The sequence below is a fragment of the Strigops habroptila genome, chromosome 9 (genome assembly GCF_004027225.2).
Source record: "Strigops habroptila isolate Jane chromosome 9, bStrHab1.2.pri, whole genome shotgun sequence".
Classification (NCBI taxonomy): Eukaryota; Metazoa; Chordata; class Aves; order Psittaciformes; family Psittacidae; genus Strigops; species Strigops habroptila.
In genome coordinates, this window is record NC_044285.2 from 2,799,923 (window position 1) to 2,818,151 (window position 18,229).

The 18,229-nt window shown below is 49.7% G+C and overlaps 1 protein-coding gene across 3 annotated transcripts in view; it reads left to right on the forward strand.

Annotated features, from left to right (window-relative positions):
- IGDCC4 (immunoglobulin superfamily DCC subclass member 4) overlaps positions 1 to 18,229 on the forward strand; it is a 93,100-nt gene that overhangs the window by 23,331 nt on the left and 51,540 nt on the right. For all 3 annotated transcript variants that reach the window (XM_030497995.1, XM_030497993.1, XM_030497994.1), the window contains exon 2: positions 11,433 to 11,762. In XM_030497995.1, coding sequence (XP_030353855.1) covers positions 11,433 to 11,762 — 330 coding nt within the window. The remainder of the gene's footprint in view (positions 1 to 11,432; positions 11,763 to 18,229) is intronic.

An 18,229-nucleotide genomic window follows, 5' to 3' on the forward strand; every position in this document is an offset into this window, starting at 1 on the left:
ATTTAGTCCTCCCTAGAAACCAGTTGATACTTTACTGAGCTGTCGAGACTGGCCTAGGCTGTGGGATGGCCAAGCCTGTGCTCAGCAGCCAGGTCCAGGACATTTCCACTGGACTGTGTGTGGATGGAGCTGAGCTTGCTCTGTCAGTGCTCATAGAATCCAGACTGGTTTGGGTTGGAAGGGACCTTAAAGCTCATCCAGTTCCAAGCCCCTGCCATGGGCAGGGACACCTTCCGCTAGAGCAGGTTGCTCCAAGCCCTGTCCAACCCCACTGTACCCTAGCCCTTGACTCAGGGGGTCTGTGGCAGTCTCTGAGTGCCATCTCTTGCTGCACGGTGCTGGTCTGGCACCCAGCTGCTCATGAAAGGCCAGGATCTGCTTAGTGACAGGGAATGATCTGAGAGTCCCTTGCTGCCAGCTGGGTAAATATTCCTGCAGCAGTGGGAGATGTTGCATTATTAAATAAAGCATCTAGCTTGCTTCCATGCAGGATGAGGAGAAAGCGGCCTGCTTCCCACTGGTGAGTGCTGCTCAGTACTGGAACTGCTCTGCTTTACATGGCTGTCAAAGTGTTAATGAAATGGTCTTTCCACCAGCCCTAGAGATAGTTTTAGGAGCCTTTTGTTCCAGAGAGGCTAAACAGAGGCTGAAGGTGCAACTTTCTTATTCCTAGCTTGTTCGTGTTGCCAATACAAGGTGGAAAGTTCCAGTAACATCTGGTAACTGCGAAGGGAATGTAGAGATCTTGACCTCTCTGTCTCACAGGCCTTGTTAACAATTGAGTTGGAAGAATGTTTTCTGTTTTATCTTGCCATGGGGAGGCTGAAGACCTGATGCACAAGGGGATTTAGATGCCCAGCTCCTCTTTCAGCCTCCTGCTCTATAGAGATCATGGGAGTTGGGTGCTCCAACCCCGGAGCTCCTCCAGTTCTTCTTTCAGTGCTGATGTTGCTGAGCACCCACAATGCAGACTTCATCAGAGACCTGCATCCAGATTTCTTTCTGGGTCACCACTTGCCAAGTGCAGTTGCCCTAAAAACAGGCTGAGACCAAGCTATTGACTTTTAATTGTCAATGCATAAAGTTTCCAAGAAGAAAGAGGGCTTTGTGTTGCTTTAATGGGGACACACTGAAGTGTAGTCACCCTTTGAATTAGACAAAGAGAACATACAGATTTTCTACAGCTCTAAGAGCGTCTGAAGAGCATCAGCAGAAGGTTACATTGAGCAGAACAATGGCACAGTAGTTGGCTTGCTGAGAGGTAGGAAACCCCTTTGGAAGTTGTAACTCCACTTTTCTTCAATGCTGTTCACTCCTGATTAAATGAGATTAATTGTGCCTGTTGAGCTCCACGAGTTCAGCATCCAAAATAAATACATAAATTAAGACAGGCGACAGTGCAGAGCCTCAACTGCAGTTTGAATTCCTGCCACCTCCTGTGGGATGTGGAGGGGAGAGAGGAGCCCTTTCCTCCTACTGCCCGATATCCCACAGAACACACACGACGACCCAGCGCTCTCCTCGCCTCGCTGAGCCACTTTCTTTGCTCCTGGGAAGGTTATCTTTGGCTGGAGCTCTGCAAGGTGCACAAGCCAGTTCCAAAGTGCCAGATGTGTGTGGAATAGGAAATGCACTGGCCAGGCTCCAGGCTGTGGGACCTGCAGCACAACAGCAGCTCCCCAGGAAAACCTCTGGCTGCCAAGAACTAGAAGTGATGTCAGCTCTGGAAGTATGTCAGATTAGTAAACCCTTGTACTTTGTTCTCTGTGAAGTATTAATCTCCCAAGGCCTGTGCTCTAATGGGTCCTGGCTGGCTCGGTGCAGCGTTATTTGTTTTGGGCTGGAAGTGTTTGAGGGTTTTCATGTGAAGGCACTGGGAGCTGTCAGCGGTTTAGCTGCTTTGGGTTGGATCCTGTCCTTGAGTTGATCCTGGGACCTCACTCAACTGTGCTAAAGACTGGCCACCCTGCCTTGAAGTGAAGGTCTACACCTTGTAACTGCTGGGCTGGGTGTTTGCGGGAATGGGCTGTGGTTTGTAGGAATAATTGTACCTTGGGATATTGTATGTGCCAAAATCTTGATTTCCCCCAGCTGAATCAGTTTGTTGAAGAGAAGACAGTACGTCTCTCCCAAATACAACCTTTCTGTCTGCCTTTGGGCAGCCCCTTTGGGTGGTAGCCTGGTTGGTGACAAGGTTGTGGCCATGACAGGCAGCTGTTTGGGCTGTCCTCACACCAGTAGGGAAGAACCTGAGCTGTGCTGTGTAACTGGGATGGGTTTATCTGCTGAGTATATGGCACTGCTGGATTTGGAGCTGAGGCACACGCTGTCTGAGCCAGCTGTGTGTCCTCGTGGTGATGTGCTGTTTGGGAGCTGGCACTAAGTTTACTCACAACCTTACTCAGGGCTTGTATGTGCTGTACAAAACCAGAAGCACAGAAATGCATCCCTTTTGGCTTATGCCTGAGTATTTTGATTTTAAAGTAATTACTAAAACACGCCTCATCCTCCTCCAAACAAAGCCATTTGTCTCCTGTTGAACAGTAACATGTTATTTGCTCGTGCTGTGTAACAGAGCTCAAGGACGTGTTTACTGCTGATAGCCAAAATTTCACCAGGACAAGCATTTCCCTTGTCTGGGTCTTCCCTCCTTGATTTAAGTGGTTAAATCCCAGGGAAGGGAAATAACCCTATGTACAAGGAGACAAGTGGGGTTTTGTGCTGTTCTCAGCCAGGGTGTGCAAGCTCCCAGTAGCTCTATGGGCTTGGAGTATTGTGTGTCTTAGATGTGAAAACACTGCTCTGAGGGTTTTGCCTCTGACCAAGTAATTGTGTTGTCAGGAACCTGTCAAATCTGTGTTGCACTGGTTATTTATGGTTTTGAGATTATAAACCCAACAGAATTGGTTCTTTTTCCCCTTTGCTCAGTGATAAGTAGGGCTATTCCTGCCTGCATTTGATGTTGGGGAGAGGAGATGGTAGAAGGTATTTCTGGCTGTGCACTGTGATGGGTGATTTGGGAAGGGAGATGTTGGCTGGCTTAACGTGGATTTTGAGATGCCTGCTTGGATCTGGAATGAAGCCTGCTGCTGGCAGGGGCTGTGCTCCCATGGAGGGCACAAGACAGCTTGGTGCCTTGAAGATTTTACAACCTTTGTTCCTCTGAATCGCCCTGGTTTTTTATGCCACTCAACAAGAGACTTTGTTTACTTCACTGTGCCTGGCCACTGGAGGTGGATGGCTGGCTGATGGAAGCGAGGAAATAGATGGGAGGAGGAGAACATTTTTCTCCTGGGCTATTTTTGTGTGTAATGTAGCCTAGGGATTAACAACACAGGAGAGAGTAAAGAAACCCTGCAGAGCCTGGGTCAGAAAACAGAATGTTCACGGAAACAAAATGCTTTTAACTTGCTGCATCAAAGACCTACCATTTCGGGGCATGCTCTACATTGGAATACATCTGCATTGCCCCAGAACTCCGTGTGTGTGACTGCATGTGTGTGTGGTATAGAACTGCGTGTAAGTGTATATTTGCACATTTATAATCTCAAAGCCACTAATGTCCACCTTGGAATAGCTCAGCAGTTTGCTGGGCTTAGTGGAGTTTGGTACGAGCTCTGCTGGTTACCCAGGACTGGATGGGCATGGGCTGTGCAGTTCCTCTCTACTCGCAACTCCCCACTCTGCTTTTGTCCCTTTTTTCTCAGAGAAGTATCTTGAGATGTCCTCAGTTGTGTTGGGTCATCTCTGGATAGGTAGTAGGCAGGCAGTTTTGTGTGCTGTGATGTAAAAGCCTGCTTCGAATGTGTATGTGATGTTGCTCACTGGTAGGGCAGTGCTGCACAGGGTTCCTTGGCCTCATTTTAGCAACTCATGAGCTGAAAACTTCCAGTTCTGTTGGGCTTTGATGCTTGAAACTACAGCCAGGAGGAGCAAAGGCAAAAAGCCCTTTGGCTCCAAAGCACAGGTCTGCAGCTGAAACCTGCCTTGAACTAGCAACCCCAGGATGTGGTCCTACCTCAATCTCTAATAAAGAAACAATGATACATAAAATTGCAGCCTAATGCAACTGAGTACTGGGTGCAGTTCTAGACCCCACCATTTACGAAGAACATGAAGGTCCTTGAATGCGTCCAGGAGGGCAACAAAGCTGGTGACAGGGCTGGAAGGCATGTCCTGTGAAGAGTGGCTGAGGACACTGGGTTTGTCTGCTTCAGAGAAAAGGAGGCTGAGGGGTGACCTCATTGCTCTGTACAGCTCTTCCCAAGGAGGGGAAATGGAGAGGGAGGTGCTGATCTCTTCTCGCTGGGATCCATTGGTAGGACGTGTGGGAATGGTTCAGAGTTGCGCCTGGGGTGGTTTAGACTAGACATTCAGAAGCATTTCTTTACCTAGAGGGTGGCCAAAACTAGGCTTCCTAGAGAGGTGACTAATGCCCCATGCCCATCAGTGTTTCAGAGGCATTTGGACAACACCCTTAATAACATATTTTAACTTTTGGCCAGCCCTGAAGTGGTCAAGCAGTTGGACTTGATGATCATTGCAGGTCTCTTCCAACTTCCAGTTCTTTTCTCACTACTTCCTTCTTTCCCTGCTGAGGAAATACTGGATGACATTTCTTCCCAGCCCGGCACTAGCAGAAGGGATTGAATGGGTATCACGTCCCGTCATAGGCATTGGCTCTGTCGCTCTGTGGGAAGGAAGCCTGTGCCTTCTGATGGGGGTGAGTGAAGATTGTCTCTGGATCATTTGAGCATCTGAACAGATTTGTGAAGAACGTGTGAACTGGTTTTTGAAACTCTTCTGCGTTCTTCCAGTTTATTTGGGTTTCCACAGGGTAGCAAAAGACCTCTGACATCAGTGAGGCTCAAAGATCAAGCCCTCAGCCTGAAGCAGGGTGTGCTCCTGAACTAAATGGTTGCAGATCTTGTTTATGTGGGCAATACCTGCTCATTTCCTTGTGATTTCCACTCACTCCAATCTCACCCCTCCCCCAGATACTGGTTTTTAAAAATACCTGAGTCATTTCTTTTGGAGAAATGTAACAAAACACAAAGAGCCTGAGAACAACAACGCTCCATCAGGAGTCCATCTGGCCCAATACTCTCTCTCCAGTGGCAGCCCATACATGTCTAAAGGAGAGCAGATGAGGAGTGCAGCTCTACTTCTGTCAGGGTCCAGAGGGTGTTCATAGGCCTCGATGCCTGGGACCGGCCTCCCTTGGGGCCTGCACTGCAGGTAGCCCCAGACCTGTGTCAGAGCTTGTCATGCAGAACAATATGCATAACATACCATAGCTGTTCTGTTCGATTCTATTCCGTTCTGTTCCATTCCATTCTCTTCTGTTTTATTCCATTCCATTCCATTCCCTGCACTCACAATGAGTTGTATAATGATGAGACCATTATTTACCTGAAATGCCAAGGGGTTTTCAGCACCAAAAACGCTTTCAAAGACACAAATCAGAAAGGTTACAGGTGGAAAGAGTATTTTATTTATTTATAAAGTTATTTTATGTATCTTATTTTAATTTAGTTTAGTTTAGTTAATTTTAGCCTAGTTTAGTTTAGATAATATTTTCTTTTTCTAAATCTTTCCGAGCTGATGCTCACAAGCATTAACTCGATGCACATGCATTGCCAGCAGCAGGCTGACACATCCTTCAGTTTAGCTTGAAAAAACATCCCTTGCAGCCTGACAAAGGAAAGCTGGGGCAGGAGCGGTGCCGTGTTGGTGAGAGAGCAGTGCAAGAACCCAGCCAGAATGGCCCGGGGAAGACCTGACAAGGGGCGGTGCTCAGTGCTACAGAGGACAGCAGCAAGTCCCGGGGCCATGCTGGGGCCACCCTGGGAGTCCAGAAGGCTGCCTCCCCCCGGATGCGGGGCACGAGGGCCAGCTGCGTGGAGCACGAGCAGCTGCCTTTGGGCCACAATAGCCCAAAGGAGCCCCATGGAGGGGCTGTGCTCGGCTGCGGAGGAAGGCAAAAAACCCCGGGGACACTTGCCAGTCCACCCTGGGGGCAAAAAAGCCTTCCCCCCCCAGCTGCAGGACACGAGGGGCCACCTTCGTGGTGCATGAGCGCCAGGCGATAACCAAGCCAGAATGGACCGAGGAGCCCTGACAAGTGGTCATGCTCAGTGCTCAGAGGAAGGCAAAAAACCCCCGGGGACCAGTGCCAATCTGCCCCGGGGGAAAATTCCTTCCTGACCCCAGCGCTGGCGATCGGCTACTCCCTGAGCACGTGAGCAAGACCTGCTCCTGGTCCATGGGCTGGTTATAGCTCTAAGGGGGGCGACACTGGCACCGCCTTTTCTGCCTCCACCTGCAGCCGTCTCAGGAGCTTCCCACAACAGCAAAATGCCGCTGGCGTGATCAACCCTCAGGGCAAGAATCCTTCCTGTGCCTGACAATGGGAGCTCCAAAGCACTAGGGGAGGGCGCTGGGCCATCTGTGGATCCTGTTTCTTATGGCTACTGCCACTATCTCCCCAGAAGATGAGGACGCCGATATCCCCGAAGACTGAAGCAGGATTTCCATCCCTCCAATGAGCTGTGAGTGTGACCCCTCCAGGAGCTGGAATTGCAGCAGAGAACTTCCAACAGCTTCAGGCAGTCTTCTCTCCTCAGCCCCTCCAAGTAAATCCACTGGTGCCTCAAGGGATTCCTCTTGGATGCCTTCAGGCTGCCAGCTCTGTCCTGGTGGCAGCGCCGGGCACTCTGGCAGTGGGACACAGGAGGATGCTGTCTTATACTGACCCAGAGCATTGTGATGCTGCGTTGGCAGCTGGTGGCATTATGACCCGGGGGTGACGGGGCCCCCACGGCCCTGCCCAGCGCAGCCCTGCTGCTGCCCCTTTGCCCAGCGTGCCTTGGAGAAAGGCCTTTGGGGTGCTGGCCCTGAGGCAGTGCCTGTGCCCAGGAGGCCCAGGGGGATGTCCCTGCCCATGGCGGCCACACACTGGGCACCTCTGCTGGATGTCCCTGTAAATTAATCTGTATGTTCGGACTGCATCAATAAAGGCTTTTATACCACGTATAGTTGTTTGAGTGTGGCGATCCCAGAGGTGAAAGAAAGGGGCTTTGGTTGCCTCTGCATGAATTTTGCAGAAACGTAGAGAGCATACGGGATTTCCTCACCATTCCTGATCAATACACCAAGTGGCATTTGCTATTACGCTGCTTATAGTGAGGTCTTCTTCTTGGAAAGAAGAAGAAGAATTTAAGAAATCTCTTCAGTGTTTGTTACACAGGGTGTTTAGATATTTGCTTGTGTTTATTAACGTTCATGTGTCTAGTTTGGGGGTTTACCCCGCACACAGACTGTGAGAATGAAGACCTTAGGCCCACAGCAGGAGAGGAACTGATATATGAAAAGACCTTCTGGCTTCTGACTTGAAGCCCACCTCCGTGTTGTTATCGATGTCTGCTGGAGTGCTGTATTTGCTGTCTGAGGCAGTGGCTGTTCTGGGTAGTCTTCATTCATCACAGCATTACCTCCGGCAGGTAGGAGGGTGAAGGTGAGCAGGAACTACTGAGCATTTGGCTGTGTGTTTAAACAGGGTTGTATCCATTTCTGTCACTACGGTGAAGGATGGAGGTTGGAAGTAGTCGGCAGCTTCTGTAAGCACTTAACATTCCTGATTTCCTTCGTCTTTGATCTCACTTGGACTAATTTTACTCTCTTCTGATCCTTTCCCTTGAAGGGGCTTTTATCTCATTGTCAGGCTTGCTAATTTAGTGTAGTGTTTTGAACCAGACCTCCTCCTACGTTTCGAGAGCCTAGAAGGTATTTTTTCCTTAATCAGGCAGTGTTTATACAGTTCTTTGAACATCTTAGGACAGGAGTTGCAGTGGGGCTTTTGGCAGTGCCAAGTCCAGGTCCTGGGACCTGCTGCTCCAACCTCTGTTTGTGCAAATGGCCCGTCCCCAAAAACCTGCAGTATTTTGGGGCCAAAAGGGCAGGAAGGAGCTGGATGATTTGGGACAGGTCAAGCAGCCTGATGTCGCCTGGGGGCTTCACCTGCCCAGCTGGAAACCTTTCCAAGCTGCGTTAAGTGACAGGCAGCAATGGGTTTTCACATGCTATTGACCTTGTCATGGGCTTCTGTCAGGTGCTGAGTTTGAGCCCTCAGGGTTGTAAGGACATCTGGGGTTTTATGTAGCTGCTTGGTCCTAGAAGCATTTCTTGTGCTTCTGGAATAAAGAGCAGTGGTTTGAGTATGGTCACGAGCCCTCACCATTGCGTGGAGCCTTCATTGCTTGGCGATGCCGTAGACTCTTGCAAGTAGAAACATACTGATAACCTGGAGGTTGGCTGCTTGTAAATGGTTTCTGCTGTTACTGGGTGGATTATGTGGTTGGAACAGGTTTCCAAGAACAGAGTAATTTGCTCTTTGTCGATGTTGTGCAGTCGTGTTTATTGGTGTGAAGGTATGAAAGAAGGCAACCACCTCCTGTCAATAACCAGGGAGGTGGTATCGTTATGACCAGCTCAGCAAGTGCACCAAGTATTGATGATAGAAACAGACCATGCTGGTTGCTGGAGGATCCTTTGCTCCTAATGTTAGTGTGTTCTTTGGTGAGCATGCTCCTTGGCCTATGAGGTCCAGGCTTCAAATGCATTTCTCTCCAACAGTCATTTCTCCTCTCTTTGTATAGCAGAGACAGATCTGTTTGGTTTGGTGAGGGTGAGTTCTGCAGTCCAGCACTGTGTTTTATAACTGACTCTTTTTTCTCTAACATACCAACCAGAAGCTTAGATCCAGGTAGGTTTTGACTTCAGGGTGATATTTAGGGGTACAGAAACATCATCACATGTTTTAAAAACCCAAATACTTCTGCTGTGATGCAAAGTCTGGAGCTGCCTGTTCTTACCCTGCTGCAAGTTGGTTGAGTTGATTTTTAAGGGATTGAAGTTTGAGAGGCTGATAATTGCTTCTCAGCGACCTGTGCTGGCGTGGGAAGCTGCAATGCAGATCCCTGCTCTATTCCTGGCTGCCGGAGCCAGCCAGCTGGCCCCTCGCGCTTCACCTTTTCAAGAGGAGGAGTATTTTCAGCAAAATGGCATTTTAATTGCTGTCTGAAGAAAATATAAAATAGGACAGTTATATGGGCTGATTCCCCAAGCGAGGAACAGGAGTGGCTGGCACAGAGCAGGAGCATGTAGAGAAGAGGAAGGCAGGAGGACAGCCATGGCGTGGTGGCAGAGGGCAATGTGGGATGCTCAGCATGCAGAGCCAACAGATTCCACACCAGATGCCCGCCCAGCCCTGCTGCCTTGCGGGAGGGTCAGCAGTGAAATAGGTCAAGCATAGGCACAGGCAGCATTGGCCCCATAATGCTGGTGCTGCACAAGAACTGTCTGAGATGTGTCACTGCTGAGAGTGACATGTAAAGGAGTCAAGGGGACAGATGCAAAAAGAAAGCTGGAGCCGTTGGCTCCAGGAACTGACCTGTGACCTGAGTTAGTTCCTTGTCTCCTCATGCTTCTAAAGACAACAAATTTAAGGAAAAGCAAAGGATTAAGACTTTAGCCAACAAAGTTTTACCATCTTCTTAAGTAAGCTCTGCATCACATGCCTTTGCCTTCGCAGCCCTACCTCCCCGGAGGTGGTGTTCACACACAGGCTGACTAAGCCCTGTGTGACATGCTGCCAGGAGCAGCTGCTATGGGTAGATCCCTTCAGAGAAGCGTCTGGGTTGCTGCTCCTCTGTGGATGGGGGTTCTCACAACAGCACTGTGGCTCCAGCCCTGAGTGAGCCTCCTGTCCTTACCCCAGCCTCAGACTGTGAACCCTCTCCTGTGTTTGCCCATGTCACCTTCCACACATGTATTTGGTGCTGTTGCATTAACATAGTGTGAAATGCATCTCTGCATCCTGCCGGATGGGGACAGGGAGATTGTCCCCTGGATGTCCTAATGAAGGTGACTTGGGGCAGAGTCTGTTCTGTCCCATAACACTAGCAATCAACGGGCAGCAGGTGAGTAGGATTCTTGTGTAGCCTCCTCATCACTGAAGGGTATAGCGGCCCCACATCAAGTTCTAGGTGGTCATTCTGCAAGCCAGCAATGACAGCAAACCTGGCAAGTTCCCGTCCTTGGAATGAGCACAGAACCAGCCCACACATGGGCAGGGTTAGGTCCTTTAGGTCCTTCTTTCAGGGGCACCTGCAGTTTCCGGCACACGCCTTGGAATAAGTCCACCTCCCTGCATGTGTAATTTTGCGTGTCATTGCCCCTAATCGCATGCTTAACACACTCTCCTTCACATGCAGCCCTTTTATCAGCAGTCGGTAGTAGCAGGTTTAATAGGGTGTTTGAATTCCTATAAAATTAATCTGTAGCTTTCTGCGATAGGAGACAGGCAGGGAGCCATGTGGTTCATATCCAGTGTTGATAAACTTGTTATAGAGGCAGGAAACATTTCTGATTGGAGCAATGACAAAATAATTTGGAGCAGAGCCATAAAAAGAGTGGATGGTGATGGTTTGAGCACAGCAGAGATTGAAATTGCTGGTGTGTGGAAGCAGCGCTGCCAGCTAACATTGACTTAGTGTCTCTGGAGAACTCTAACGGCAAATACATTTTATTAATGGCAATATTCTTTTAGGAAATGCTGAGCATTGTTTCAGAGGTGGAGCTCCCCTCGAGTACGTGGCTTTGGAGATCAGCCAGACCAAGACCTGTTCAGCTCAGCTTGCTGCTGGCCACTGCTCTGGCCTCCGGCTGCAGCAGGCGGGTTGCTTAAGGGCATGTTCTGGGTACTGTCTGCCTGCAGCTGGAATATCCTTTTCTAGTGGGGAAAGTGGATCATCCGTTCTCATTCTGGATTCGCTTAGTTGGGATAAAACACCCAGAGACATTTTTTTAATCCATTCTTTTGCTGTCTTTCCTTTGAAATGAGTTTCCCAGTTCATGAACATTGGGAGATGCTGTCTTTCTGGATTCCCAGCTGGGCTCAAGCTTTTACTTCCCCTGAGGAAGAACTACTCCAACCAAGTTGTGATCATTGGTATTGGGGTACCAAGTAAGTTGCCTTGTGGGTGTTGATCAGCCTTGGAGGAGGCTCTGGTATGCAGACACCTGAGGGGGAGCCCTCACTTGTCATAGGCAGCCATGGCACTTTGGGGCCTTTACTGCATCTTCTGTGCTTGCTCTTGCTGTTGTCATCACTTCACCTTTATCTAGTTGTTCTTCTCTGCTTGAATCCAGCGTGGAAAAAGCAAGCGTGGACAGAAGGGGCGGCTGCTGGGCACGGTGTGAGGGAGCAGAAATGGTGTGGGAGATGCTGGTCACCTAGCAGGACTGAATTTCACCGGTTATCTCCATCCATACTCCTGGAGAACCATGCTTCCCTCACTGTAAAACCTTAAATTAGGATGTGATTAATCAAAGGAAGCGACCTGCACTGTAACACTGTCTTTTCTTTGCAGGGAGGTTGTTGGAAGGGGATTCTCTGGAGCTGAGCTGTAGTGCTGGTCCTGCAAAGGTGATACTGGAGCCAAACCAAGTCGTGGTTTTGGACTGTAACCTGGCCCCTGCGGAGCAGGTGATCAATATCACATGGAAGAAGAATGGGTTTCCATTAGTGGAGCAGGAACATCTGCACGTGCTTCCGAATGGATCACTCTTCATCTCATCCCAGGCTGCGGCAAAAGACAGTAAATACCCCGAGAAGGCTGGTGCTGAGGGTAATTACTCCTGCGTGTCTCAGAGCTCCCTCGGGGCTGTCACCAGTCAAACGGCTGCAGTCAGATTTTCAAGTAAGTGTTGGGGGTTTTTTGTTAATTTTCTTTTTTCCCCTTCCTGGTATCTGTACAGACCATCTGCCTCCCACAGCGTCTGAGATAAAGGGAGCACTGCCTGGAGCTAAGAGGCTTGGTGATGGGGAGGTGGTTGGGAGAAAACACCCATTGCTTTTCCTCTGCATGAGATACCTCTGGATGGTGTGTGCAGGAATGCACGCGCATTACTTGCACGGGGACAACTGGAAAGACTGGCTTTGGCCATGCACATCAGCTCAGGTGCCTGCAGGTCACCCTGGGTCTCTTCTGGGTTCTCTGGTGAACAGTCAGCACAGTTTGGGGAGGAGCGTGGAAGGGTTTAGGGGTCAATGCTGAGCAAAGAGTACTGAGACCAGGGCAGAGCTAAGCAGCTGTAGCTTCCTCTGTAGCTGGTGAATGCAGTAGGTCTGGGTTTTGCTAAGATGTTCCCAACAGGCAGAATGTACCGTATATCAGCATGGTGCCAACCTCTGAACTCCAGGGGAAACTCCAGATGGTGAAGAGCAGGGTGGAGGCTGGGACAGGCAGCTGCCTACGTGACAAAGAGTCTGTCAGGACTGTCTTGTGAGGTGAATATTGCTTTATAATGGAAGAGATGAGAGAAAGGGATGTTTTCATTTTGATCTCTGAGAACAACACTCCAAGATCTGAACTGTGCAGCCTTCAAGAATAGAATTCCTTTGTATCCAGGAATGGCTTTTGGAGCTATTTTAAGTGTGAGAGTGCCAATACGTGATTCCTTCACCTACTAAACAGGTGAGGTTAGAAAATAATGCAAATACAGTAACACTTCTCTCTAGTACAGTGACTTATGGAAATGTTGATGAGGTGCTTTTGCACTTGCTCAGAGCTGTGGCAGGTGAAGATGCAGAGTGGATGCCCCAACACACACTTTACACTGTGATGTATTTAGCCTCTGGTACCCAAGGTGAGTCCTTGTTTGGCCAAGTGTGTGTTTTAGTCTGTGAGCACAGTGCTGTGGAAACCAGCACTCCTGATGACAGATGAAGCTTTTGTCAGACTATGACATGCAGCACCCCCAGATTGCTGGTCACCCATTCCTCCTGTTCCCTCCTTTCAGTGGTTTGTAGTGCCAGATAAATAGCTGGTTCCAGCATTTCTTTAAGTGAAGGGACCCCTGAGGGCTGTGAAGATGGAGGCAGGGATTCTGCACGCAGATACTGTTTGGGGAGGTGGGAGACCTGGACTAGAAAAGGTGTCATTAATCCAGGAGGATTTATTTGGCTGCTCCATCCCCAATCCCAGCCACCCTGAATTAGGATATATTCCCTTTTGTGTTAGAGCTTGCACTGTATTCACCATTTCGGGTGAACTCTCTCCTTGTGCTACTCATATGTCTCCTTTTATTACCATCAGCACAGGGAAAGTGCTGCTGCTGTGGCACACGCATGCACCTCACACAACACGCTCGTTTCTGAATGGAGAGCAGCGAGGGAATTGATTAATGAAATGCATCTCACTTCGGTTTGTTCTGTGGGCTGGGCAGGAACACTCGCTGCATTAGCATTCAGCTGCTGCAAATGGGGATTGGAAAGGCCTGGGGTTTTTTTCCTCCTGCTGCTGAATACAGTATCCAAAGCTGTTTACTGGAGTCACTCTTTGTGCTGATTGCCCTGGGCGCTGCTGAACTGGGGGCAATAGAAGAAAACCTGTTCAGCAGGTGGGCTATGTTATCCCTGCCATCAGCTCCTGCTTCTGACCTGCAATGTGTTTCCTTCTCTGGGCTGGGGATCCTATTCAGGGATGTGGGGCGTTCTGTGCAATGACAAGTAGGAATGTTGGGTATTCGTAATACCAAATTGTCTCCTGAAGCTTTTTATACCTTGACTGATTCATGACTAACTTGCCCCATATAAGCACAGTACTTGGTGCCACCAGGACCGGGGGGCAAGGCAGCTAAGGGCTCAGCACACTGCCCATTGCAGTCAGTGCCAAAGCTGCTGCTGGGGGATTTAGATGAGTCCTGCACTGCTTTCCTTAAGGAAAGGTGGTGGTAGGGATAAACTTCTCATCTCATGCCATGCTGAGTCCCTGTCTTGTTTGCCAGTGTGTGCAGGGGGTTTCACATATTTCCTGCCTTTCTCAGCACTGTTTCTGTGCTGTTAGTGTAATCTGTTGTGTTTCAGGCTCGTGGGAGTCTGCTTCTCCCCCCTGACAGCCCTGAGAGCAGCTCCGGCACCTCTTTATATGGGCTACTGGCTCCCCAGTGGAGGGAGGGGATGCACCAGGCAGCAGTGAGCCTGGATGCTGGGAGAGGCCGTTTGGAGCAGACAGGCTGGAGTGATGGAGATTGGATGGTGTGTGTGGGTTGTGGCACTGATGGCTTCCATCCTTCCCCTTCCAGCATGACCCAGGTCTTCAGCTTCATATTTTGCTGGATAAACATGTGGCTCACACCCAGCATTCCCCAGGCACCAAGGAAGACCCCTTGGTGGGGGGAGAAGAAGGTGCCATGGTTCACCATCCACAGCTCGTGGCTGTGGTGGCTGTGGCAAGCGAGGAGCGAGTCTTTGCTGGCTCTTGGTGTGAGCTGTTAAGTGAGCAGCTGCTCAGGCTGATGAATTAGGTTTTGTGGGTTTCTCCGAGCCTTGCGTGCTCCTACATGGAAATACCAGGGGCGTTATTTGAGTTGTGGAAGGTGTAGCTTTCTACCTGTTAATAACTACATTTGTGAAGATTTGTTAAAGCCGTTAATTTAGCTTAAACATTTTGTGCGAGGGAGGTTCTAGAAAATTACAGTAATTGTGACTGTCAGATGAAGACGTTTGCTGTGCCTGGAGGCAACGGGGCTGCCTTGCGTGGCTGCTGGCAACGAGCACAGGAGAGCTTTGGTGTGTTCTGCTCCTGCGGGGACAGGCCACAGCAGAAATCAACGCACACGGGCTCTCGTGACCCACTCTCCACAAGGAGAACATCTCTTCTCCATGACCAACAGTGTGTCTGGGATTTGGGGAAAGGCAGACTGGAATTTACTCTTATTTTAAGGATTTGTTTCATGGGTTTTATGCTATTTTGTGGATTAGGTGCCTAGGTGAGTGAGGGCTGGTGACTGTAGGCAGAACCAGGCTAGGCAGAGAACCTCTGGCAGATGAATGCACAGGCTCTGGACCATCCATAGATGGGACTTTGAGATGCTGTTTCAGGGAGGTAGGGATCTGTGCAGAGTCATCTGTGCAGAGGCAGGAGCAAGTGCTGTATGGATTAGCTGGGCAGCACTGGTCCTGTGCTGCCATATGGCCCTGCAGACCCAGCGCTGCTCTGGCTCTGCCTCTGCTGCACTGTGGGGCCGTGGCAAATCGCTCCCATGACTTTCTGTGTGTGTTTCCCTTCCACCCCCCGGCCTGCTCAGAGGCGAGATGTTCAGACACGGATGGTGTGAGCGGTGTATGTGATCCCAGTGGGGGCTTACATTGCCCTCATCTTAGAAATAACCTACTAATAACTACAGAAGGTACAAAGAGGACGAGCACACGGAGTCTGGGGGCAAAGCGCTGTGGGAGAGAGCAGCAAGCCCGTTTCAGAAGGCTGAATTCCTTGCATAGACTGCATTTTCTGCCTGGGGTGTAGTGTTGCTGGCTGGCAGTCTTTCCAAGCTCACGGCCTCCTGCACGGATCAGTGTGCTGGGAGAGGGGGAGGGTGCTGTGTTTCACCATGCTGCAGCCACCCCTGGGCTCCCAACTAAAAGCCTTGGCACACAAGGCTTGGCTCCAGCTGGGTTTAACATGTCAGTGGGGAGGGAGCTGCATGCTCCATTCCTGAAGGCATAGAGCCTCGGCTTTGGCATGTTGCTGAAGGCAATTTGCTGTAATGCTCTTCACCTTCTCACCTGCAGTGAGTAATTTTTACTGAGTGGCCTATTAAGGTGTTCAGGATAATCAGTGCAACAGGGCTGGGAGGTGTTCTGTGACTTGGGATGGCTTTGCAAGCTAAACCCTAGCTGAGGAGTTGAAAATCATATGGAGTATGTACCTGTCTTCTTTGTTTCCCTTTTCCCCTCAAGTATCTTCTTTCCCTGCTTCCCTACATGAAAACCTCTCACTTTGCAGCACTTCTGCACTCATCCCTTCCATCAGAACGTGTCTCTGGGAGGAGAACAGCCCCTCCTAAGGATCCCTGTGGCCCTGGGGTGAGCAGTGTGTTGGAGCTTGTCTTGTGCTCGTTGTGACCCACACGCACATGTGTGCCCTGTGTCAGAGTAGCAGGACCTGCTTCCCCATCCTCCCCTTCCACAACAGGCTTGCCCTGCTCTGGCTGATTCTCTTCTTTCCTCTGCTGTTTGCAGCTCAGCCCTGAGCCTAGGTTGGGTCACACTGTAGGTGCTCAGAGAGGAGGAACACAGGAGATCACAGCATGCTGTGATCTTAGCACCAACCTGATGCAGAGGATGCTTTTGAAGCACCGATGAGCCTGGCCAGCAAGTCTGTCTCTGCCTGACCTTGCCAGTGCTGAGATCTGGGGTTCTTGTTCAGTCCTGCATCAAAGAAACATTTACACCATTCTTACCATGTTTTGCTGTTTCTTTCTGAGCACAAAATTTGGTGGCCTTCTATGACAGGATTACAGCGTTGGTGGATAAAGGAAGAGCAACTGACATCATCTACCTGGACTTGAGCAGCCTCCGAATCCCACGCCAAGTGTTATCACAAGAAGGCACTAACAGACAAGCCACGGTTTGCTCTGCATTGCCAGGGTTGAGCCTCCAGCCCGCACTGAGCTCTCAGCCTTTGCTGGCTCAGCTGGGGAAGCCTGGCTGCTCCTGCCTGCTCCTGTTCGGACCGAGAGGGATGCTGTGCTCCCTCATCAGGGTCACTGGTCAGTCACACTCCTCCACATCCTAATGACAGATCTGTCACGGGGGCATTTCTTGGCTCTTTGCTTTTGAAGAGCCGTTCTGGATCCCAGCACAGGAGGCAGATGGGGCTGGATGGAGGTGAAGCCCAAGAGGCACTGTTTTCCTTTTGTATTCCTTTGCACTTCATGCCAAAACGTGCCGAGTTAAGCCTGGCTTTCTGAACATCCTACATCTCCTACCAAACTGTACAGGATGTCCATGCATGAAGCTCTGAGGGAGAGTAAAAGAGTGGGGAGCTGCCCACTGGGATTTATGGAGCCCTTTTGCTGCTGTTGGTGGGGTTGCTGTTCATGCCCACCATGTGCTACTTAGGTTCTCCCCTCTCTTGAGGCTGCTCTAAATGTGCTGTAAACTTTGGGACCCCATCGTATCAGCTTAGGCGATGCCATTTAATAGTGAACAGAAGAGAGACAAGTGACCTGACATGAAGCAGAGGAAACACATGCTACAGATTTCATCTTTTTAGAAGGATTCTGCCTCCTGTCGTGACCTTTCTGGGTACGTGACCCTGCAGAGCCTGCCAGAGTATTCTCATTTACTCTTGTAGGATGAAAAGAGAATAACAGGAAAGAGCATTAAGGATTTCTGCTGCCAGAGGAAGGTTGTTTTGATGGTGCTGTCCTGAATGTGCACTGCCATTTGATGGATTTTCTTTTAAACACTTGGGTTCAGCAAGTTTTATTAACATGAGCTTAAAAGATCTTGTAATCCGTAGAAATGACTCTGTGTTAAAGTAGTCTGCAGTGTGTATTTGAAGGTACTGAAGCAGTTGCCTGAATTGGGGCTTTACATATTAATGTCTTTTCTGAATTTTTCCAGGAAAACATTTTTCATTGCCATTTGGATTGAATTGAATTGAATTGAAAAACGAGACTTGGTGGACAGCTGGTGGGAGAATTCGATCTGTAGCTGCTGGGGAGAGCAATGAGTTGTTTTAAACATGTGATAACCATTTGAATTAAAGCAAACCACTAATGCCAGGCGAGGTTACAATGGGTCATGAAAAAGCATTTAATTTTCAGAACCGTGCATACTTGCTCAAGCTGACACTTCAATACAGTGTGTGTGCGCATGTGTGTGTGCAGTGCAAAGAAAGCTTCACTTTTGGAGTCCTATACAATCCAAAGCAGTGATGGATGTTCTTGGGAAGCGGTGGTGGGAGGACCAGAAGGTCACTCGGGGTCCTTATAAAGCTCAGTGCTGTGCTTGGCCCTGCAGTCAAGCCTGTTTGCTGGCTGGAATTGATGTTTATTGTGCCACGTTCAGGATTTCTGGCACTTTGTCTCGTAGCATTGCTGGATGAATTTGTGTGTCAGAGCACGTTTAACAGCAAAGGAAGTGTAACAGAGACTGTGGAAAGCAGAAGCCAGTTCTTCTGGTGGAGAAGAATACAAGCCTGCTGCCCCTATCCAGGAGCCTGCATGCATATTCAAAGCTCCCCCGTGACTGAGATGCCTTCGGGTTATGCTGTGATAGGACAGATGCTGCAGCCCCAGGGGGAGGACTCCTGCTCTGCTGGGTTTTGCTGTGTGTGTGGAAGGGAGGAAGATGAGGTGCTGTGCATGAAGGATG